Raw genomic sequence first — 26138 nt, 5'->3', positions numbered from 1 at the left:
AATGATGCTATTTGTCAACGTTGTGCACTTGATTCGCAAATCTTGTAGTGAAAAAGTTATGTAGCGAGTAGCTTACTGTTAGATCCGTTTTAGACCATACATTGTTGGGAATGAAATGTAGCTAAAAGTACCAAAAAGGATTTGAAATGATAATGATACTGATATCTGTCTCTGGTCACAAGTAATGCGAGCTATTCTGTGGCGTCAGTGCCGTGTCCGCAAGCCACGGAGTTCCCGCGGTTACAGCTTGGTTTAGTGTAGTCATATAATGCAGGGCAGAAAAGAACTAATTACTAGTGATCAGCGCAGACCTATTGTCGGTCCCTCGTATTATTTTAATGGTCTTATTGTCTAGATAAAGTGTCTAGATAGAAGTGTCAAGTGTCTGATAAAATTTGATATAAAAGTAATCACAAAAACAAACCGGAGATTTATGATACGTTTACTGCAGAAACTGAAGCGCAATTCTGTAGTCTCGTTGTCTCCTTTGACAGAAAAAAATAATGGAGAGTTAATGAAACTACTGTAGATCGACATAGATGCGCGTTTCATTGTTCTTCATTGTTTTGTTTCTTCCTTGGCGGGCTGCGCTGCACTGTCAAGGTAATCCCCACTCTTTGGCTAAATGGCTGTTAGCTGCCGGAGGCCAAATAAATAAATTTTAAAAAAATCCCCACCCTTTGACAGCTGACAAGCAAGTCAGTAGAAAACGCAGCTGCAGTCAACAGTTGCTCACCTTTAGCTAGTCTGTGCTGACGTGCAGAACAAGGTCTTCACTCTTTTATTGGTATTGTTTTGACTCTGCAGTAACTCGTCGAGTTTTGAAGTACAGAAGAACTAGATGGTTATGGATTCATCCCATTAATAGCGACAGACATTTAGGAGAGTTTTTTCTTTACATGAAGAACTTAGAAACTATCCTGAAAATTTTAATTCATATTACAGAATGAATCATAATACATTGACAGAGAAGGATGCAATGTTGAAGCTGAAAAGTTTTGTAACAACGCTAATATGCAGACAGCTGGTGCCACATTCAACAGAAATTCCACATTACGTTCGAAAACTATCAGGAACACTTTTGTTGAATATTTCGTTAAAAATGCAACTTAAAATAATTAAAAAACCTTTCAAAAATAAATTTTGGAATTGAAAGTACTTAGCTATTTACTGTATTTTTGTGTATCTCGTTTCATTGTAAATAAAACAAATAAAATTATAAAGGAAAATAATTTATATTTATGTGTACTATCTGAAACACACTCCTTGGTTACTTCGTTCCGTAATCTGGAAACTGCATCATTACTGTCATACTAGCCGAATTTCTGATACCAAATTGATGGACACAAGTGAATGTCATGTATATGTTATTCTGCATTCATTAAAGTAAGAACATCGCAAAAAGATGTCACAGAGAACACCTTATAGTAACGTGCCACAGCATGACTTTAAAATGCATTGTCATCTGGTTCAAAAATGGTTCAAATGGCTCTGAACACTTAACATCTATGGTCAGCAGTCCCCTAGAACTTAGAACTACTTAAACCTAACTAACCTAAGGACATCACACAACACCCAGTCGTCACGAGGCAGAGAAAATCCCCGACCCCGCCGGGAAACGAACCTGGGAACCCGGGCGCAGGAAGCAAGAACACTACCGCACGACCTCGAGCTGCGGACTGTCTTCTGGTAGGGACACATTTCCATCCCTCAGTGATACTCATATCTGCCTCCGTTTACAAGTAAATGCGAACTATTCAGTGGCGGCACTGCCGCGATCGCTGGCAAGCTATTGTTGTAAATGCATGTAAATATGGTAGATTAAATAAATGAAATAAAAGGAATTTCGCATGTATCATTATAATAAACGTAATTTTTCCTCACTGATTGTGAAATGTGAGGTAACATCTTAAAATAAAAGACGTGTGCAGTCACACTTGTGATGAAGGCAGAAGGGAGACGTGTGATGCGTGTAGTGCAGAAGCTGTAGTGCTGTTCCACAGGCTCGCGCCTGCGGTCGGCTCACGCCGGCAATATTAAACACTCGGGATGTCGCCGGCTCTGATCCGGGAGGCTCACGCCGTGTCGGCACAGCCCAGCCGCCAGTGTGAACACCGCAATTCAAAACCACGTGTTTGATACCAAAGCGGGCGGCGGCCCGGCCAGGCTCGGCTCGGCCCGGCCGGCAGTGTGAACGCAGCCTAATAGGCAGACATCTATCCGAACCGTCACACAGGAATTCCCTACTGCATCGGGATCCACTGCAAGTACTACACCAGTTAGGCGGGAGGTGAGAAAACTTGGATTTCGTGGTTGAGCAGCTGCACGTAACCCACACATCACACCGGTAAATTCCAAATGAAGTCTCGCTCTGTGTAAGGAGCGTAAACATCGGGGTGGAAAAACGTCGTGTGGAGTGACGAATCACGGTGCACAATGTGGCGATCTGACGCCAGGATGTGGATATGGCAAATGCGTGGTGAACGTCATCTGCCAGCGTGTGTAGTGCCAACAGTAAAATTGGGAGGTGGTGGTGTTACGGTGTGGTCGTGTTTTTCACGGAGGGGGCTCGCATCCCTCGTTTTGCGTGGCACTACCACAGCACAGGCCTACATTGATGTTTTGAGCACCTTCTCGCTTCCCACTGCTGAAGAGCAATTCGGGGATGACAAATGCGCCTTTCGACACGATCGAGCACCTGTTCCTAATGCACGGCCTGTGGCGGAGTGGTTACACGACATTAACATCCCTGTAATGGACTGGCCTGCACAGCATCCTGACCTAAATCTTATAGAATACATTTGGGATCTTTTGGAATGCCAACTCCGTGCCAGGCCTCACTGACTGACATCGATACCTCTCCTCAGTGCAGCACTCCGTGGAGAATGGGCTGCCATTCCCCAAGAAACCTTCCAGCACCTGATTGAACATTTGACTGTGAGAGTGGAAGCACTCATGAAGGCTAAGGGCGGGCCAACATCATACTGAATTACAGCATTACCAATGGAGGGTGCAACGAACTTCTAAGTCAGTTTCAGCCAGGTGACTGGATAATTTTGATCACATAGTGTACTTGTGCTAGGCTAATGTAACATGGAAATTGTTCCTACTTTATCTTCTCCAATCAAAATTCCGTCTGAATACACGGATAAATACTAGCATACAAAAATATTATTATTATTATTATATACTTGACAAACAGCTAGGAGAATATAAGGCTGGATTTAGGAAGGGAAGGTCGTTTGCAGAATAAATATTAAACTTAAAGAACATAACAGAAATGAGAAAAAACAGGTACTTAAAATATGTAATTAAATTTGTGGATTTTAAAAAAGCCCACGATTCAATTAACAGAAATACACTGCTCGATATCTTAAAAGAACTGGGACTCGATACTAAAACAACTAGAATAATTAAAGGAACTATGACAAATACAAAACCGAAAGTAAAATTTAGGGGAGAGCTCTCAAAATCGTTTGAAATAAAGTCAGGTGTTCTACAGGGAGATGGTTTGTCACCTCTGCTTTTCAATTGTGTGTTAGAGAAGATAGTTCGAGAATGGAGGAAGGCCATCAATACTAAAGGAATTCAACTAGGAAGAAATCCAAAGAAGATCATTGTCGACTGCTCAGCCTTCGCAAATGACATGGCATTGATTACAGATTCACTAGATAATGCCCAAGAACAAATAAGAGAACTGCAAAAACAAGCAGCCAAAGTATGACTGCAAATATCCTTCAAAAAATACAAAGTTCATGACAAACATCTGTGATGCTCCTAAAAATATTGCAGTTGACAACAATACAAAACACAAAACAGATTTCTTTAAATACCTAGGAGAGTGGATTACATACAATGTGAAAGAAAAGATAGCTATAGAAACTAGAGTGCACAAAATGGAAAGAGTGTTTCATATGACCAAAAACGTTTATAACAAAAAATCCTTGTCCTGGAACACGAAATTAAGACACTACGAAACAGCGGCCAGACCTGAAGCTCTGTATGTGGCAGAAATACTTGAACTAACAAGAAATGGAGATCTTGAGAAACTAGAGAAGGTCAAAAGAAGAATTTTAAGGAACATACCGAGAGCTAAAAGAAACGAAAATGCTGAATACAGGTTAAGACCAAACAGAGAGCTATACTTGAAAACGGAAAAACTAACTGATGTAATGAGGAAGAGGAGACTACAGTTTTTTGGACATATATTCAGAGTATGATGTCAGGTTTGTTATGTGGTGTTGTTTTATCTGTTATAATGGTTCTGTTCCAGTATAATTTGTATTCATCATTCTCCAGTACATTTTGTGCTGCATACTTGTATGTGGGAACATGTTGTTTTATAAGTTTATGTTGTAAGGCAAGCTGTTGATGTATTATTTTTGCTACATTGTCATGTCTTCTGGGGTATTCTGCATTTGCTAGTATTGTACATCCGCTTGTGATGTGATCTACTGTTTCTATTTGTTGTTTGCAAAGTCTGCTTTTATCTGTTGTGGTATTGGGATCTTTAATAATATGCTTGCTGAAATATTTGGTGTTTATTGTTTGATCGTGTCTTGCAATCATGAATCCTTCCGTCTCACTGTATATACTGCCTTTTGTTAGCCATGTGTTGGATGAGTCTTGATCGATGTGTGGCTGTGTTAGATGATACGGGTGCTTGCCATGTAGTGTTTTCTTTTTCCAATTTACTTTCTTCGTATCTGTTGATGTTATGTCATCCAAAGGGTCGTAGAAGTGGTTATGAAATTGCAGTGGTGTAGCCGATGTATGTATATGAGTGATTGCTTTGTGTATTTTGCTAGTTTCAGCTCGTTCTATAAAGAATTTTCTTAAATTGTTTACATGTCCATAATGTAGGTTTTTTATGTCGATAAATCCCCTTCCTCCTTCCTTTCTGCTTAATGTGAATCTTTCTGTTGCTGAATGTATGTGATGTATTCTATATTTGTGGCATTGTGATCGTGTAAGTGTATTGAGTGCTTCTAGGTCTGTGTTACTCCATTTCACTACTCCAAATGAGTAGGTCAATATTGGTATAGCATAAGTATTTATAGCTTTTGTCTTGTTTCTTGCTGTCAATTCTGTTTCAGTATTTTTGTTAGTCTTTGTCTATATTTTTCTTTTAGTTCTTCTTTAATATTTGTATTATCTATTCCTATTTTTTGTCTGTATCCTAGATATTTATAGGCATCTGTTTTTTCCATCGCTTCTACGCAGTCGCTGTGGTTATCCAATATCTAATCTTCTTGTTTAGTGTGTTTTCCCTTATTATTATTATTATTATTTATTGAGACATCTCTCCAACATAACAATACACTTGGGACTTATTAGAGCAAGTACTCAACACGCTCTCTTCAAGATGTTCTCCTAGGTATTTCAATCTCAATTATCCTCTCTTTTGGCACAAAATCTTATCATTGTCATCTGTACATTTTGGTTTGTCCTCTCCTTGTTCTTCCCTCAGTTTCCCACCCTAGTATTAGTCTTGGTATTCTTATTTATCCCATTCTTGTTACATGTCTGTATCACTGTAACCCATTCTTGTTACATGTCCATATCACTGAAATTTTCTTCAACCCATCACAATGCATATTCCTTGTTCCACTTCCACTGTCTTTATCACTTTGCTCGAAGAAAGCTCCGTACATATTATAAAGACTGGAAAGTTGCAGAGATCACACCCGTACTCACAAAAATAAATAGGAGCATTCTACAGAATTGCAGATACATATCAGTGACTTCAACTTGCAGTAAGATTTTGTGACACACATTATGAATTAACTCTACGAAAACCATCTATTGGCACAAAGCAGAGATTCAGAAAATACCCCTTTGTGAAATACAAACAGCTCTTTAGTCACAGGAAGTAATGAGTACTACTGACAGGGCTTTGTAAGAGGGTTCTATATTTCTGTATTTTCAGGAGGCTTTCGAAATCATTCCTCACATTCCAAACAAATTGTGCGCCTACGGGGTCTCGTCTCAGTTGTGAGATCGGATTCGTGACTTTCTGTCAGAAAGGTCGCATTTTGCAGTAACCGACAGCAAGATGTCGAGTAAAATATAAGTGATATCTGACATCCTCCGAGGAAGTGTTAGATGCCCTCTGCTGTTCATAATCTGTGTTAATCAGTTAGGCCGGTATTACACTATCAAATTTCTTTGTCCAATAGCTTTGTCAAAGATTTTTGATAGTGTAATAGGGACTTTGTCAAATGTCGCCCAATATTTGATCAAATCTAGGGCCTCCCTGTATATTTGATCAAAGAAACCGCTTGTCTTCTGTTCACTGCAATGTGACATGTTACCACATGGAGCGCTAGCATCGCTGCAGCGTTCTGTCGTCTGTAGTGTTTTTATAAACATTGCCGGTAAACACAATTGGTGTGTGCCGACAACTACAAAATTAATAGAGGTGTATGAAGCTGATGAGGCGCTTTACAACGTGAGGCACCCTGAATACAAAAATAGATTAAGAATATTGGAGACCTAACCTGACCCTACCCTAACCTAACATAACCCTCTGCTGTAGCAAGGAATCTGAGTGTTACAGTGAGCCTGTCTTCTGAAGATGTAGCAGTTCTTAAGTGAAAATTGTGCTTTGTGATACGAGGATACACTTCATTGAGCACATACAGAAATGTATGCTCATCCATTCTTAAGTAAGTGATGTACGACTTGACGTCTTCCACTGTAAGCTCACGTAACAAGTTTTGTTGAATGCTTTTATCGTGTCGTCGTAAAACCCACGGCTTCACCCAGATTAGATTAGTTTTTCGTTCCATAGATCCGTGCTGAGGAGATCCTCGTGGATGTGGAACATGTCGATTTTTTTTAAGCTGAAATAACAATACTAATAGTATGAATAAATACAATACATCATTTGTTTCTATTAAAAATTTCGCCAATGGTGTAGAAGGAGTTGGCCAGTAGTAAGTCTTTCAGGCTCCTTTTAAACTGATCTTTATTTCTAACTAAATTTTTTATGTTTCCTGGCAAATTATTGAAGATGAGTGTTCCTGAGTAGTGGACCCCTTTTTGAACTAAAGTAAGTGCTTTTAAGTCCTTGTGCAGATCATTTTTGTTCCTGGTATTGTATGTATGAACTGAGTTGTTTGTTGGAAAAAGAGATATATTATTTACCACAAATTTCATTACGAAGTAAATATACTGAGAGGCAGTAGTTAGTATACCCAGTTCTTTGAAGAGGTTTCTGCAGGACGTCCGTGAATTTACTCCACAAATAATACGTATTACACGCTTTTGGACCTTGAAAACTTTTGTTTGACTTCAAGATTTACCCCAAAATATTATCCCATATGACATTATGGAATGAAAGTATGCAAGCTTTTTTATTTTTACGTTGCCTATGTCTGCTAACACTCGAATTGCAAATACAGACTTGTTAAGGCCTTTCTGCAGTTCTGTGGTGTGCTCCTCCCAACTGAATTTATTATCAAGTTGTAATCCCAGGACTTTTAAGACTGTCAACCTCGTATGTATGGTTCCATTTTCTCCCCCCACTTCTTTTCCGCATGTGCACACAATGCAATTGGTGTACGCAGAACTGCTGCGGTTAATAACAAGTTGTTGTCAGCCATCTTGAACTTTGACGAAAAATTTGATGACAGTGTAATACCCCTTGCAGCGCTACGTCAAAGATCTTTGTCAAATGTATTGGACGGAATATTGGATCACATCTTTGATCAAATCTTTGACAAAGGAATTTGATAATGTAATACCAGCCTTAGGAGACATTTTGAGCAGCACTCTTAGATTATTTGCAGATGATACTATCAATTACCATCTACTAAAGTCATCAGAAGATCAAACCCTGCAAAATGATTTAGACAAGATATCTAAATGGTGCAAAAGTGAATCTAAATAATGACAAGTGGGAGTTCATAAACACAAGCACTAAGGGGGCTAAATTTTGGTTACACGATAAAGCACAAACATGTGAAGCGTATTAATTCAACTAAATACTTACAGTTACAGCTACGAACAACTTAAATTAGAACAATCACACAGAAAATGTTGCAGGAAAGGTGAACCGAAGACTGTGTTCTGACAAGATGCGGCAGGTCTACTAAAGAGACGACGTACAGTACGCTCATCCGTCCTCTTCTCGACTACAGCTGTGCGGTACAGAATCCGTACCACACGAGATCGAGGAAGAGCAGTGAAGAAGAGCAGTGAAATAGGGGAGAGTGTGTCACGGATACGATACAGGAGATGGGGTTGCAATTATTAAAACAGAGGTGTTTTTCACTGCGGTGAGATCTTTTCACGAAATTTCAATCGTGAATTTCCCTTCTGAATGCAGACACACTTTGTCAGTGTCAACTTACGTAAGGAAAAATTACCAATGCAGTAAGATAAAAGAAACCTGAACTCACAATGATAGATTCGAGAGTTTGTTATTTCTGTGTGCAGTTCGAGTGGAACGGAAGAGAAATAGTCCGAAGTGATCCGACGGACCCTATGCCGGGCACATAAGTACGAACTGCACAGCAGTCTTGTAGAGGAGACCACTTTACCGAGCAGGCTCCGTGCGTTGCCGAGCTGCAGCTGCAGGCCGTTCTTGTCGGCCTCGCAGGAGACGATCCGCCGGCGCAGACCGTCCACCTCCGCGGCCGCCTCCGCCCTCGCCGCCTCCACCTCTCGCGACAGCCGCTGCACCTCCCGCGTCCGCACTTCGTACAGCACCCGTAGCTGCTCCGCGCTTTCGTAACCTGAGTGTCGAGAGGCAGAATGGCTCGAACAGATCGTAAAGTAAAGAATTTGTGGACGAGTTATGTGCTCTTTTAACTGTAATGTACTTTAGCTCCTTCAAACAAAAAAATTGTGCCCAGCAGCTGGAAAAAAAGGAAAGCTCACATCCATCCACAAAATTGATAACCAACATCTGATATATTTGGTGTACATTTGTTTTTGAATGAGACAAAGTATTCTGAGCTCAAACATAATGAATTATCTCAAAAAGGACAACCTCTTCTCTGAAAAACCAGCACAAATTCCTGCAACATTAGTAATGTGAAACCCAATTAGTGCATTTTTCCTACGAGATCGTGAAACTGCACCAGATTAACTACATCACCACTTCTTAACAAAAGTGGGATTACGTTGGGTATCAAATGAAATTTGTTACCAGACTGACGATTTCTCAGTACGGAGAAAACTCTTCGACCGAAGTATAAGTCACTTCAGGCGTGCCACAGCGTCCCGTATTTGGACCACTGCCGTTCGTGTCATATATTAATGACTCGCGAGACAATTTAAACAGTAACTTCAGACTTTTTGCAGATGACACAGTTATCTATAACGAAGAACTGTGTGAAAAAAATGTTGCAGGTCTCGAGCTTTCAAAGTGGTGCAGACATTGGCAACTTGCTTCAGATTTTCACAAATGTAAAATTGAGCACTTCACAAAATGAAAAAACATGGTACCCTACAATACCAGTTAGTCAGCTGATGCAAATACCTGGGTGTGACAATTTGACGGGATACGGAATGGAATCGTGACATAGGCTCAGACTCATGTAAACCAGGTTGCAGACTTTGATTCATTCACAGATTGCTGAGGGGATGCAATCAGTCTGCAAAGGAGACTGCTTACAAAAAACTGATGTTCTGCGATGTGGAATACTGTTCAAGTGTGGGAACCCTTTCCGAAAACCACTGGCAGAGGGTACTGGAGGGCAGTTTCGTACACAAGGAAGAGTCTCACAGAAATGCCAAATCGTTTTAAGTGGGAGATACTCAGAAACAGACACGATCTGTATTGCAAGAGCCTATTTAAAAGGTTTCGAGATCCCGTGTTAAGGGAGGAACGTAAGAATGTACTGCAGACACCTACGTACGATTCTCCTGGAAACTGCAAATGAAAGCATTAGATTAATTACTGCACGTACGCAGGAATTCTAGCAGTCTCTATACACAAACAGAATGGTGAGGCTCATTAATCTGTGGCACGTAGGGAAGTACCCTCTGCCGTGCTCTACACAGTGGTTAGCAGAGTACAGGCATATCTATAGGTTCACAGAATGCAAGCAGTCACGATTGGATGACTCGGATGACTTTCAGGACGTGAGGTCGTGGTCCGAGGAACTCCTCTGCTCCTGACGTTTTGTCCAGGACTACACCGGACATCCTCAGAGGCGCTCCTCTGCTGAGTGTTGCCGACTCCAGCGCAGTCCTGGACAAAACGTCAGGAGCAGAGGAGTTCCTCGGACCACAACCTCGCATCCTGGAAGGTTTACCTACAGGTTGCTGGGTCGAATAAAGGAAAGGCAAAAATAACCGTCAGTCACAAATCACAGATACAGATTTTTCTGCATTTTAGAGAATTATGTTCCACATACTTGTAGCAAACGACACAGAAAAGAATTGAGAGTCTAGAATGAACTCTCAATACGTGCGCCTCGTACACAGTTTCGTCACTCTCCACCTCCGTCTTCAGTGCTCGTCAACTCGATACCGACTGACTTCGTTTACATCTTCCCAAGAAGCAGGTATTTACATAATATTCTCTCTCCATTTTTCTGTCTTGCAACATTCTTTTCTCAGTACATAACTGTTTACAAGTGTGTTTTTCTCTCTCACTCAGTACCTACACCTACATTATCTTCTTATCCCTTTCATCATTCCTTCAAACGCATTGATGACTTTCGTCTCCAAGCTGTGTCCTAGCCAGTTCTTCTCTCTACTTATCATCTCCTGTGATTTCTGTTTCCTCTCGGCAATTCTTAATATACGAGAGCAATGCCTCCAAATTTTTTATTCCAGTCTCAATGTCACATCACGCATTTTACCGGGGCAACTTTCGCCTTCACTGACACGACTCGCAACCCTCTGCTGCTACAGGGGTTCGTATTGTAGTGTGTAGCATTGCAGTGTGTAATGTAGCTGAGAAACAGCTCAGAAAACTCAAACCACGAATTCAAATGTTCGCCCACAGGTACGGCGGCCTCTCCTTCGGCACGACCGACGCCAGACGCCAGACCGCACACGAGCACCGAGACGGCTTCGACGATCCGACACCTCAGAGTCCACCGTCGTCCACCGTCGACTGTCCGTATGGTCCCGACATGCCCGCCCCCCCCCCCCCCCCCCATCCGGTTTTTGTCTGTTTTCCAAACCGAAGAACACCTTCGAGGTCTTCACTCCGAGTTCACTCTCTCGTCAGGAGACGCGTGACTGTGTCACAAAATAAATGTGCGTACGTGAAGGATAGAAGTGTAGAATGTTAATAAAATTTTGTTTTCTGGGAAATTTTCAGATTGTAGCTGAATGACATCGACAGCTGGTGACTGTTCGGCCGTCTTCAGGTGAGTGTCTGGCACTGGAGACTGTTAGTTCACATCATTAACTTTACTGAAATGTAACAATCCGGACGTAATCCGTAAACTTCACAGAATACTTTTCTTGTTGGGTAAATATTGAGAATCAAAATTCGTTTCATTTAGAAATGTTTAAGAGTTTTCAGATAAAAAGTTCAGAGCTATTACTTTTCAGCACACCCTCGTATTTTCACCTTCTTCCCCTATCGACCACATCTCGGGCCCGTATGAGACGACACTTCAAACTTAGTACCTGACCAGTTCTTTACTAGTCCATTTAATTCTGAGCAAAATAGCTCTTTCTTTCTGCTAACAGCAACAACGTTATTGCACAACTGGTTTTGCTTAATAGAATACGTGCCGTGTCCTCCTCAACTACTGGAAACTACATTGTGTGTTTCATCACTTTACATTATCTGAAACTATACTGGCCGTACGGCCACCCTACTTTTTCCAGGACGTACTTCTTTCTCGATAAAATTCTGTGTCGGTAATTGCTGCTCCTGTTAGTGCAGTATAAAATACCAAATAAATTCACTCACTTCATTTCACACAGATGCTGAAGGTAACTATACAAACAATTCAGAGAAGAGCATCCATTACACGTCAGTGAGAATCGATCGAACGAGCTGCAGTAGATTTCGATACTCGGTCCAGACGTTCACCGATTGCAGCTGTTAATAGACATCTACAGGTACAGTTACATCAACACCGATACCCTACAAGCCACTGTACAGTACGCAGCAGATAGTATATTGCACCGATATTATCGGTCGACTGCCCCTGTTTCGTTGCACTCCTCACAATCTATCTTATCTTACCCTCACGATAGTTATTTGTGGTACACGACGGCAGCAGTATAACGATTGTAAAGTCTTCTTCAAATACAGTGTTCCCTAAATTTTTTGTGTTTAATTTGTGCCACACAACAACAAGGTGAGAAGCACACTCCCTTTCTTCCCGACATTCCCGTTTGAGCTCCCCTGGAACTGATGTTACGCCTTCGTATAGGCTAAACCCACCTCTTACAATCGTAGCACAGTGTCTCCGATTCGTTCTACGCTCGTCAGATGAAGGGTCGGAACACTACTACAGAACTGGTCACTCTGACATCTCGTGAACGGCCTCCTTTAGAGAAGCACTGCATTCTCCCAGAACCAAACCTACTGTGTACTGTGCCGAGCCTTCCATTTGTCCTATCTGATACAGATTTCGTGTGTCGGTCTCATTTTGTGCCATTTTTTACTATTACCTCCAAATACACGAACGACTTGACACTCTCAACATTATCTCTCACAAATGTGAAGCAGCTACTAACCAATAACACAACAAAGCAATGAGTACTGATTAGCAGAATGTCTAGGAACAAAAGGATTTGAGACATATTTTGACTTCTAGTTGTTGTTGTCGTCGTTGTTCTTTTCAGCCTGAAGACTGGTCTGCCGCAGCTCTAGATGCCAGTGCACCCGGTGTAAGTCTCTCGCATCTGCACCCAACACCCTTTTACACCTTCTAACTACACACGAGCCTCACTCCACCTCTACAACTTTTATTCCACATACTTCCATCCGTTACCAAACTCGTGGCTGCTCGACACTTCACGACGTATCCTAACAACCGATCCATTCTTTTAGTCAAATTGATCACAAATTTCTTTTTCTGCAATTCGATTCAGTATCTCCACATTTATAATTCGATCAACACCTCTACCCTTCAGCATTCTTTGAAAGTTTCTACTCTCTTCCATTTCGAAGTGCTTACTGTCCGCATTTCACTTCTGTACGAGGTGACACTCCGGATAAATACCTTCAGGGAAGACTTCCTGACACTAAAATTGTTCTCAGTTTCAGCAATGCTTTTCTCGGTACAGTCAGTCTACATTTTACATCCTCTCGACTTCGACCGTCAATTATTTCACCGCTTTAGAAGCTAATTTCCTCGGCACCGACCGATTTACTGCGACTACATTCCGTTAGCCCCAGCAAAATCTCTGCAACAGCAGCAGCAGCTTTCAGAAAAATAAGCACTGATTCATCCCGTGTGGAGATTCCTTACACCAAAACTGTTCTTAACAGCACTAGGGGATATTTCCAGGTGTCTAAAATAGAAAGAAGGAGGTGCATTACATGTTAATGGAAGTAGTCTGAACCAGCTTCACTTTGCAGATGACATTTTACTGTTTGGCCCACGGTGAAGTGTGACAGGGCCGTCACTATTCTCTGTACACGTAAATGATCTGGCAGACAGGACGGGCAGCAATCTGCAGTCATTCACTGACGGTGCTGTGGTGTGTGCGACAATGTCGAAGTTGAGTGACCAGGAGGATACGGGATGACTCGTGCAAAATTTCTAGTTGCTGTGACCAATGACAGCTGCTCGTAATGTCAAAAAATGTAAGCTAATGTTGGAAAAACAAATCCGTGATTTTCAGATACAGCATTAGCAGTATCCCACGTGACACAGTCAAGTCATTCATTTATCTGGGCATAACTAACTATGTGAAGCGGTACGAAACGGAACGAGGACTTGACAATAGTGGTAGGGAAGGCGAACAGTCGACTTCGATTTATTGGAAGAATTTTAGGAAAGTGTGGTTCGTGTGTAAAGGAGATTGCATATAGGATGCTAGTATGACCTCCTTTCGAGTACTGCTCGAGTGTTTGAGGTCCACACCAGGTCAGATTGAAAGAAGCAATTCAGAGGCAACCTGCTAGATTTGTTACTGGTAGGTTCAATCAGCATGCAAGTGTTACAGATACGATTTGGGAGATCAGATGGGAATTCCTAGAGGGAGGAAGACATTCATTTTCACAAAAAGTACTGAGAAAGTTTAGAAAACAGGCATTCGAAGCTGACTGAAGAACGATCCTAGTTCCACCGACGTGCATTTCGTGTAAGGACCACGGAGATAAGATACGAAAAATTAGAGCTCGTACGGAGGCATACACACAGAAGTTGTTCCCTCGCTCTATCTCTGAGCGGAACAGAAAAGGAAACGACTAGTTGTACTACAGGGTACCCACCAGTCACCGTACAGGGGCTTGCGGAGTACGTACGTACGTGTACATGTAGAAGATAAGCTTCAAATAGAACAACTTGATATAGCAGGTTTGAAAGTAGACCTGAAAATCAGTTTTAACAAGGTTAAAATAAAGTACAATCAACAAAATCGGTTTCTGCTTCATTGTGCACTTCAAAAAAATATTTTTCTCTGCAAAATCATATAAAATTCAAGGAATGTATTAAAATTAGTATTTTGCAAAAAATTGTTATTCAGTATGGAAATTCCAAAGATGAGTTACTCGCTCCAGTGGTGCTACACTGCAATGACTGTGTATAATGTGGAAAGTAGTTGTTGTTGTTTTTGTTGTTGTCTTCAGTCCTGAGACTGGTTTGATGCAGCTCTCCATGCTACTCTATCCTGTGCAAGCTGTTTCATCTCCCAGTACCTGCTGCAACCTACATCCTTCTGAATCTGTTTAGTGTATTCATCTCTTGGTCTCCCTCTATGATTTTTACCCTCCACGCTGCCCTCCAATACTAAATTGGTGATCCCTCGATGTCTCAGAACATGTCCTACCAACCGATCCCTTCTTCTAGTCAAGTTGTGCCACAAGCTCCTCTTCTCCCCAATTCTATTCAATACCTCCTCATTAGTTACGTGATCAACCCATCTAATCTTCGGCATTCTTCTGTAGCACCACATTTCGAAAGCTTCTATTCTCTTCTTGTCTAAGCTATTTATTGTCCACGTTCCACTTCCATACATGGCTACACTCCATTCAAATACTTTCAGAAACGACTTCCTGACACTTAAATCAATACTCGATGTTAACAAATTTCTCTTCTTAAGAAACGCTTTCCTTGCCATTGCCAGTCTACATTTTATATCCTCTCTACTTCGACCATCATCAGTTATTTTGCTCCCCAAATAGCAAAACTCCTTTACTACTTTAAGTGTCTCATTTCCTAATCTAATTCCCTCAGCATCACCTGACTTAATTCGACTACATTCCATTATCCTCGTTTTGCTTTTGTTGATGTTCATCTTATACCCTACTTTCAAGACACTGTCCATTCCATTCAACTGCTCTTCCAAGTCCTTTGCTGTCTCTGACAGAATTACAATGTCATCGGCAAACCTCAGAGTTTTTATTTCTTCTCCATGGATTTTAATACCTACTCCGAATTTTTCTTTTGTTTCCTTTATTGCTTGCTCAATATACAGATTGAATAACATCGGGGATAGGCTACAACCCTGTCTCACTCCCTTCCCAACCACTGCTTCCCTTTCATACCCCTCGACTCTTATAAGTGCCATCTGGTTTCTGTACAAATTGTAAATAGCATTTCGCTCTCTGTATTTTATCCCTGCCATCTGTAGAATTTAAAAGAGAGTATTACAATCAACATTGTCAGAAGCTTTCTCTAAGTCTACAAATGCTGGAAATGTAGGTTTGCCTGTCATTAATCTTTCTTCTAAGATAAGTCGTAGGCAGTATTGCCCCACGTGTTCCAACATTTCTACGGAATCCAAACTGATCTTCCCCGAGGTCGGCTTCTAACAGTTTTTCCATTCGTCTGTAAATAATTCGTGTTAGTATTTTGCAGCTGTGACTTATTAAACTGATAGTTCGGTAATTTTCACATCTGTCAACATCTGCTTTCTTTGGGATTGGAATTATTATATTCTTCTTGAAGTCTAAGGGTATTTCGCCTGTCACATACATCTTGCTCACCAGATGGTAGAGTTTTGTCTGGACTGGCTCTTGCAAGGTTGTCAGTGGTTCTAATGGAATGTTGTCTACTCCGGGGCCCTTGTTTCGACTCAGGTCTTTCAGTGCTCTGTCAAACTCTTCACGCAATACCATATCTCCCATTTCATCTTCATCTACATCCTCTTCCATTTCCATAATATTGTCTTCAAGCTGTCTTCAGGCTGCCGCCTGCCGCCTGCCCCCTGCCCCCTGCCTCTCGATTCCAGAAGGCGGGGATCGGTGCCCGGAGACCGCGCCGGGTCGTTCGAGACGGAGCGCACCCGTGGGGCCGATCCCGAGTGCTCGCACTGCCCACATTCGCACGTGCAAGTAAAGTATTTAGTAGAAAATTATACAAAGTTGCACTACAGTCATCACACGAATAAGACAAGTACATGTGTGAGTAAAGTGAGACTTCTGAAGCTCGGGACGAACTCCGAATCGGACGAATTGTTATATAACAAAAAGCGAGGAATCGGCAATGGTAAACTGGCACGAGCTCGTGATAAATGAGTGACTGCAACTGTAGTGTGAGTACCGTCAGACTGAGTAGGAACGTTATACTCCAATTTAAAGTGGAATAAATTATCCGTGTAGTACAAACGTGTGCACGTACTGCAACCAGTTCGTTACTATTAGAATATTTTGGAAGCCGACAAATTGCAGGACAGTGCGGGAGGCTAGTACGGCACGCACTACGGACTCACGGTCACAATTTTAGTTATCGGCACACGTACCGTGGGAGTAAGTTCGTTCTCCGATCCCATTTTGGGCTCACCCTACCCTATCGGAGTACTTTACGGGGACGGGAAAGGTGACCCACCGATAAACCGAACTGGAGGCCACCGCCAGACTGCAGCCGGCCGGCGGCAGGACACTCTACCGTTCGGGACGTGCTCCGTTTCGCTCGCTACCTCACGACCCGAGCCGTACGGGTACTATCTCCCCGACGTCACTTTCTTCAAATTACGTAAACGGGAGTCGAAGTTGCGACACGTCTGCCGTTCCCGTAATCCTCCCAGCATCCGCCTCCACGGGCCCTCCCCCCACAGGCCTACCACCGTCCCTCTCCCGCGGCCTCCCTTCCCGATCCGACCGCTCCGCGCCCCCGTCCCGTGCGCTCGCCGCTCCTCCCTCCGGGACGTCGGCCGCACTTTCCCGACCCTCCCTCACACTGCTCGCGCCCTCCCTCCCCTCGCCCACTCGGTCCGACACGACCCCGCCGTAGCTTCGAAAAGTATTCGTCGGAAAGCTACGAAAGTTCTCTCTGTAATTTGTGCGCCTTTCGAAAACTCGACACCTCTACTATTCGATCGGTTATTATTTTTAATCCTTTGACTGTTTAACTGAGAAAGATATATGTTCTATTTTTCTGGGATATTATTTGTTATATCTTAATCACACCAGTTCGTCAAACAATCTGTTCCCCAGTTTTTAAACTTCCCGCATTCCCTTTTTATCTAGTGGTTGCCTGCAACTTTACGCTCACAGATCGAGTCTCGGACGTACACAATCTTCCGGGGTCGATTACCGAGCTGTACTGTCGTAACTCGGCTTCGACGATAATTGAATTCTTGTCGTAAAATCTTCTTATCGTACTGCAGGCCGGTAAAGTTTTAAGATCCTACGCAATTGCTCCTCGTTCGAGCCCATTTAGTAATTTAATTTCTCGACCCATTTCCACAGTCTGTTTTCGTACATTACGGTTAGACAGTCAGTCAGTTTCACATTCCGCAGACCATTTTCGAGATAAAAAGTAATGACGTGGAACGAGTCAATTTAAAGTCACATTGCAAAATAATTTGTACATATGGCTACATTCTGAACATTTATAAGTTTCTTTTAATAAATATACAGATGTGATTATATGAGTTAGTAATTCCTACCTACCACCTTTCAGACATTACAATAATAGAAATTCTTCTATGGAATAGAAGGAGTTGTCAAGGAGAAACTTTTACAAACTGTTTTCAAATTTTGCTTCACTGTGTCAGCTACACGATCAAAAATTTTTGTTGCAGCACTGTGCACCCGTTTTGTGCTAAAGACAACTTTAACATGGAGTAAATAAACATCATTTTACTTCTGGTACTGCAGTTACGTATGTCATTGTTCCTCTCAAACTGTAGTGAATTATTTACAACAAACTACATGAGGGAATAAATATACTGTGAAGCAGCAGTCAGAGTGCTCAACTCCTTACAAAGATGTTTACAAGATGATCAGGGGAGAACACCACATATTGTTAAAAACAATGTGGGAAAAGATACATTGCTATGTCAAGTTGTAGACAGGCGCAATTAAAATACTCTTAGACGTAACCTCTCAGTCACAGCCTACATAGGAAAATGAAATAGAAACACACACCAGGCGTTAACACGAGCGAGCACAGCCCACACACACACGATGCTCGCACCAAATTGTGCTGTGTGCAGCTTCGTGTGTCGTCTTTACGGTAAGTAGCGACATATTTTTCCTACATTGTTCACGTTCCAACCTGGTATGTATAAAAACAATGGAAAATCCGGGATGGAAAAAAAAGTTTATCTAGTCTTCCCACTTCACGTATGAAAATTATGAGGCCTATTATCTTCTCTACTGTGCTGGCACGCAAGAACTCTGTTCACGAAATTCACCATTACTGCACGACAAGCTCGCACGTGAATTTTGCTGACGATTAGTCATATTTCCTCTTTCGAGTCACAGATGTTTCTGGGTGTATCGGAATATACTGTCGACTCGAGATGACCCCGAAGAAAAAAGTCACGAGGAGTTACGTCGCACAACCTCGCCGGTCGCCGTGCGAAATGAGGTGATCCGAAAAACGCTCGTGGAGGACCGAATTATTTTGCGAGTACGGCAGGTGGCACCGTGCTGCCAAAACTACGACTCTTCGGTGTCCGTTTCGTCCGGGCGAGGCCACAAAAACTCCCTCACTGTCATACAGTATCGGTCTCTGCCGACTGTCAGACCTCGTCCTGGCTCACCTTCGAAATAATAGAGGCCGACGACAACCCCGACCGAAAGCCGGGCCGAATTTTTACTCGTTGTGGACGCGTTTCCCTTTCTCGGAGCGTGCGAAGATTTTCTGACACTTCTGCTCGCTCAATAACCATTTAAGTCGACGTGTACTCCATCGACGGAGACGAATTTGTCTGCGAATCTGTCGTCGTCCTGTCGTCCTCTCGAAACCCGGTTGACGAACTGTCATCTCTTCCGGTATTCCGTCACTTTCGGTTGGCGCACTGAGTGTATTTTGTGGGGCCCGTAATGGAGATTGTAGCAGAGAATTCTCTGTACTGGAGAACAGCTTAAGCCCAATCGTTCGAAACGGTGACGAATTACTTTCATCGGGCTAAAGGCCACACTGTCACGAATGATTGTAATGTTCCGCTCTCTTCGGCTACGACGGTGACACCTAGGACTTTTAAGGTTTGCTGTCAAACCCGTCTCGAGGAACTTTTCCTCAGGTCTGTGAAGTGTCGATTCGTCCGGTGCCTCTTTACTCCACAGAACTGTCAGAAGTCGCCTGACAGTTGCTGCGTCACGTTCTCTGTTCTGATAAAATATTTTCACGATTGGCACACAGAGTACACAAGTGAATTGCTCCACAGACTCTGAATGAGAGAAATTTGATAGTCGGAATATAAATACATCGAAACAATGTCACCGACTGACAAACAAAAATTTGCCAGCTGTTTCAACCCTGGCGCCCGGTTTTGAACCACCTGAGCTGCTGTCGATTAGCAATCAACATTTCTGAGTTCTGAAACAATGTTGTCACTTTGACAGCAATTCCATCGATAAAGTCCTAACAGTAGACATATTTTCTTCCTACTGGGATCGAGTCTAAACAGACGATCATCTTTTTTCTCGGGTTAGCAGCTTTCTCCATTGCCTAATATCATTTCCCAAAAAAAATTTTAAAAGACGTAGAGGAAATTGTGAATTTCGATTTTTACATTGTGTTTCTCAGAGTTTTTGTGGAATAAGGTTCCTAGACATTTCAGTCACTCAGAACTCTGTGTATCGAGACACACATTTTCTCGAAGTTGAGAACTGTGGCTCTGTATTTCTCAGCAGGAACAACCTCTCCACGACCCGGCGCAGAACTCGTCAATCTCCTTATCGAGATGACCGTCAGTTCATTACGGGAATCTTTTAAATCGAATCTCACTCAAAATGCGCAATTGTGATACGTCCCAGTAGCTGTAGACATTTTTCTTATCTCTTCTTTTGTGTAGGGGACAAACCACTGCTGACTGCCACTCTGACGGAGCTTCGTCAACTCTCCAAATCTCCTCAAACAATTCAACTGTAGCAATGATAAGTTTATTAAACTGGCAGATATAAACTGTGTGCAGAACTAGTTTTCCATTCTGGACCCTCACCTTTCAGTGGCCTTACTGACTGAGCTACGAAACAGAACTGCAGATAGCAAAGAAGTCAACACGGTGTGGGAAGTGTATAATATGGACAGCTGACAAATAAGATATTTGCAGACTTATAAAAGTTGAAAGTTTATGCCAAAATATACAGCAAGTTTCGTGGCCACAACAATGACGTCAAGTGCAAGAATTTAACTAATGAGTCTCCACAAGCTGAGATGCAACTATCTCAACAAATTGATTGAACTGAAAAATGCAGAACTGTTCACTAATTTTGAGATGAAATGTCGTTACTAAAATGTTCACGAAATTTACATAACTTATAGATCCTCATTCTCGAAGTGTAGCTTTGCTGCAAATACTGCTGAGCTCTTGTGCTGTGCTGCTGCACATGCAAAACTAGTCACGTAATGTACAAAATAATGTGTCTTTTACTTGTGCCCATCTGCAACTTAACGTGTCACCTTTACGGTAAGTAGTGACCTACAAACTACGTTTTCCTACACTGTCGTTTATATCAAATTACTCGTCTCAACTTACTCTACACCACTACAGTACTCGGTAAACAGTTATCATTTCTACGCTCTAGATAAATGTCGAAGTGCGAAAGTGTAGTACCTTTGACTATAGGAGTAGTGAGCCGTAAAGACAGTCGGTCTTGTCAAACAAATATTTGAGAATACTAGAAGTGAGTAGACAACTGAAGTGGAAGTTCAGCTATAGACAAGACAATTGGTGATCTACAAATCATTGGCAATCACAAGTCAGTTCTTCATTACAGTAAGTGCCTTAATACTAATGTAAATTGTATCAAAATTAGGCTTCAATACAACAATAAAATCTTTTTCAAAACTGTACTTGTGGTTATTTGAAACATAAAAATTGCATTTAGTTAAAAAAAATTTCCCTCATATGCTTAAAATACATGAAGTGGGGAAGTTCACAACCAGAAAGTTTTGCCACTCGGACAGCAGTGAGGGAAGTTTTTACGCGTACACACCTGCCTGCCGGTAGACTTCGTTCGGGTCGGAGACGGCGGCGGCGGCGGCTGCGGGTGGCACGGTGACGGTGACGGCGCCGGCGGCCCGGGCCGCCAGCCTCGGCCGCCTCTCTGGCGAGCTCTCCGGGCTCCCTCGGTGCGGCTCACCTGCGGAGACAGAAGCTTTACTTTACCTTCGCGACAGCCCGCCACTTCGTTTACTGCAACTTACTTAGCCGCTCGCAAGTCACCGTCGTGGCCCGTTTAACAGAAAATTTATCACTCTTGTGTGTTGTCGGGTACGAGTGGAGATGACACAGTTACAGAAAGAAGAGCGAATACGAGAATTTGCAATAACAAATGAGGACATGCGGCACTGTCACTCTGCTATCGACTGTCGGGCGTGACAATTATTATATACTGACACTACGAATGGGTGGGTTAGCAGTAAACGTTGTTATGTTTACGTATAAATTTATATACAGGGCGTGGCAGAAAAATATACTGTTTTAATTAGTCTCCAAAACTGAAATAATGATATTTGCAACACCGAACATTTGTAATACATTTCAGGTGGGTACGCCATTCGCCGAGGTGGAACGGCACGGAGTGCCCAAACGTGCTGCGGTTGTGAATGTCCGTCACAAATAGGGTGACCGTGTGGCTTCCGTCAGACGGGAATGCCGTCGTCATCTCGACCCCGGACAGAACAGTCCCGTACTGTCGGTAACTGTAGTAACTGACAATCCGAAGTGTCCTGTGAGACAATCGTGGCAGTGGCAGTGGCAGTAATGGGAATGTCTGGTCACAATGCGGACAGAATTTTATGGAACGATTTAATGTCGCGACTGCACGAGGTACAGGATGTGCAACTGTTAAATGAAAGTGATTACGAAAAGCGAACGATTCTGTCGAACTGGTCGACTAAAATTGAATCGGTTATTTTGAAAAGGGCACGAGTCACATTTTTTGCTATACTGAGTTATGCTCAGATTCATTATCTATAGAGATAGATTCGTCGTTTCGTATGAAAATGGCATCAGTCCGATACGTAACATAGGCAGGGGAAAGCAATGAGTTTGTCAAATGTTTTGAACAGGGTATTAGTCCTGGACTCGTGCCCCTTTCAAAACAACTACACTGCTGCTATCTGGTGACCATTTTAGTAAACTCTTCAAGCAGCTGGTTAAGTGTAGTTTTTATAGTCGATTTGCATGCAGACACGGACAGTGATACTAATGAACCACCTCAAAAACGCAAAAATTGTCAATGAAACCCAGAAGAATATAAACAGAATAAGATTAAAAAGTGTAAAGTAAAGGGAAATGAACACGTCAGCTATTCTGGGAAAGTCACTGGAGCCAGATCTACAGGACCTGACTGAAGATAAGTTTCTAACCTAACTTTTATGTAGGTTACATCTTATTAAAAATATAATGTAATACAAAATAAGTTTTCAACATAATAGTCAGCAGAACAATAAAAATCACATTTACACAGAGCAAATATTCACTTCATCTTCACTAATTAAAACCTATAAAATAAATATGTCAAAATTTTAATATAGGCTTATTCTATTTACTGGGATCAATCAATGAATTTTACTGTAATTATTAATCTTCAAGCACATAGCATAAAGAAAGTCTCACATGTATTTAAGTGCAAATAAATTAAAAACCAACAGTACAAAATTTATATTTCCACAGATTTATGAAGATAACAATTACAAAATACCAATTACAAAATACCAAAGCCAAACTAGTAGCTTTTGTTTGATTTCAGATGCAGTATGAAGTGCTTTACAAAATTCAGTGACCTAGACAAGTTAACAATTTCAAAAAGATTCCACAAATTTGAAAATAAAACGGAATAAGATATTTTCCTATGAGGCCAGCTGACTTTGTATTATGTTCATCGAGTATCCGAAAAGAGAGTGAGAAGACTTGTTGACTTGCTGGCTGTAGGGGAATTTCCAAAAATCAGAAAACTATAGAAACAAAGCTGTAGCAGGAGCAGTTTGCGAAAAAATAAATGAGCGTATTTCCTCTTTCCCAGGAAATGAAACTCATCATGCAAACAGAAATATCAAGTATTTAAATGCTGAGCAAACTAAAAATCATGCATGCACTCTTTCGCAAAAAGTATCCAGACATTGTATTTGAAGTATTACAAGGACTCGTGGTCTTGCGGTAGCGTTCTGCTTCCCACACACGGGGTCCGATGTTCGATTCCGGCGGGGGTCGGGGTTTTCCCTTCCTCCAGATGACTGGGTGTAGTTGTGTCGTCATCATCATTCATCCCCATTACGGTCGGAGGAAGGCAACGGCAAACCACCTCCACTAGGACCTCGCCTAGTCGGCAGTGCTGCTCTCCCTCATCGTCCCCCTACGCTCCTCGGAGTATGGGACATCATCATCATCACAAGGACAACTTCGGCTATGAATTTGGACAGCCACAAAAAGATGTGTGTGCTACTTGTGTGGAGCTCGGTCAAAATTTAATTTAAGTAATTTTCTAAATGTAATTTTCTAAAGTAATTTTCTAAATGATACCGCTAAGTGTGTTGGCAGCCGCACAGCTGTTGGTACGTAAGTGTAGATCACAAAAGTTCTACAACAAAATAAAGGAAGTAACAGCAAATTGTGGCGAACGAGATTACATCGCACATATTTGTTTTGATTACATGCAGAATTTGCCCTTGTTGTACATTCCAATGCAAGAGGTATTTTACACGAGACAACTATGGGTGTGCTTGTTTTGCATCCATCATGTGAAAAAGGGAACCTGAGTACATCATTTACATCGTGAGGGCTCGGGCAGAAAAGGACCCGATGAAGTGTTCTCACTTCTTAATCATTACATATGTAATAACGTACCTGACAGTGCCGAGGAGTTTCATTTATTTTCAGATTCCTGTGGTAGTCAAAACCGAAACCACACAGTCACACGTTATACCACGAGTCTGGTTGTAACAGGAAGATTCGACAAAATTGTACAATATTATCCTACACGGGGGCACTCTTTCCTCCCTCGTTACCGTAACTTCGGCGTAATTAAAAGATATATAAAGCGGAGTGATCGTGTGTGCTCGCCTACAGAGTATGCAATGAACGTAGGTGAATCAAGTTCAAAATATAAATTTACCAGCGTACTGCATGAAAAATTGTTCAGTATTGATTATAACGGTTGGTAGGCAAAATTTTACAAAAAGACAACCAAGTTGACTGCATCTTTGGGAAATAGAGTGTCAAAAAATGACAAAATTGATTTTGATATGTCAAAGTATTTCATGTTGCAGTGTGCAAAATATAGTCTTGGTGTGTTAAAAGTTTATGAATGTATTGATGGGTTAAAAGTACACCACTTTACTCTGGCTAAGGCAGGAAACATTTGCTTACCAAAAGAGGAGGCTTACCATAACAAGTGCCCAATCAACCACAAGAAAGTTGAAGATATTCAAAAGTTGGTAAAGTACATTCCACAGGAGCAACTCCCCTTTTACGAAGAAATATGTGAATGGTCGACACAAGATGAAGAACTTAACGATGACTGAATATAAAAATACAACCTTAAAATGCACATATTTTATTATTTTTTATTGATAATCCAAATAAGTAATGATTTTTGATACAATGTTAATTTATTCAAAATCAACATTAAATAAAAACACATTTTCTTAGAAAGTGCTATTATTCAAATTATTCCTTTGTTTTTGAAATGGGCGTAAGTCCACTTACTTTAAACCTTTTTTTGTGAAAACAAAAAAGATAATCTCTTGAATTTAGGTTCACAATAGATGTTAAATATATACATTAATGAAAAATTCTTTAAAAAATATAAATCAAAAACTTGGGGGAAATAAAAGCAGTTTTAATCGGTTTCCCAAAAATTGTTTCTTGTGGACTCCTGCCCTTTTCAAAACCACTGATTCAATTAGGGACAATTAAGGCTCCTTAAATTTGCTGTGGACGAGTGACGAGGCTCATTTTCATCTCAACGGTTATGTCGACAAACGAAACTGCCATTCCTGGTGCAAGGAAAATCCTCCTGAACTTCGTCGACGGCCCTTAAACGGCCAGAAAGTCACAGTGTGGTGTTACATCTCTCCAACGGGCACAATCGGCCCTTTCTTTTTAACAGTAATATCTCAGCGGTACACTTCCACGGTCAACTCATTTCTCGCACATGATCTTTAGCACTTACTGGTTGCATAATGTTGTGGAGTGTTGTGACAGTGCCACGACATTTAAGAGTGCCGCCACGTCAGTGCGCGCAAACGGCGATAGAGGCGCTCCGCAACTCGGCTGAGCGCGGGAGCGCCACCTACCTACGAACGGCGCCGGCCGCACGTCACGGCACGGCAGTCGAATGATCGATACGGAATTGGTAGCATGTAACCAGCTATTGTTTCTACGTTTGTATATCCACGCAATTTATTAGTGATTAAAGGTTATAACACTTTTTGGCGACGAGGTCGGATATTTTTGTTCCTGCGTTGTGGATTTGTGTGTTCGTGTCGGGGCAGACATGGAACAGCTTATGCAAGCACTCACTGAACAACAAACACAGCTGACAGCTGCTATTCAGGCGTTGTCGACGTCGCTTACTCGTCGTCTGTCTTCCTCTTCTCTGCCTCCGTTCCCTCCTTACGACGAGGCCGCTGAAG

The 26138-nt window shown here is 41.9% G+C and overlaps 1 protein-coding gene across 1 annotated transcript in view; it reads right to left on the bottom strand.

The window, feature by feature from the left end:
- The window catches only part of LOC126428407 (rootletin-like), a 245668-nt gene that overhangs the window by 180626 nt on the left and 38904 nt on the right, over positions 1-26138 (bottom strand). Inside the window, exons 4-5 of the mRNA XM_050090326.1 lie at positions 21494-21640; positions 8547-8741 (exon numbers count right to left, since the gene is read on the bottom strand). Of these exons, the coding sequence (XP_049946283.1) occupies positions 8547-8741; positions 21494-21640 (342 nt within the window). The remainder of the gene's footprint in view (positions 1-8546; positions 8742-21493; positions 21641-26138) is intronic.

Source organism: Schistocerca serialis, chromosome 12 (genome assembly GCF_023864345.2).
Source record: "Schistocerca serialis cubense isolate TAMUIC-IGC-003099 chromosome 12, iqSchSeri2.2, whole genome shotgun sequence".
NCBI classification, from domain to species: Eukaryota; Metazoa; Arthropoda; class Insecta; order Orthoptera; family Acrididae; genus Schistocerca; species Schistocerca serialis.
Note: the sequence above shows the minus strand (reverse complement) of the source record. Positions and strands in the feature narration are given on the sequence as shown.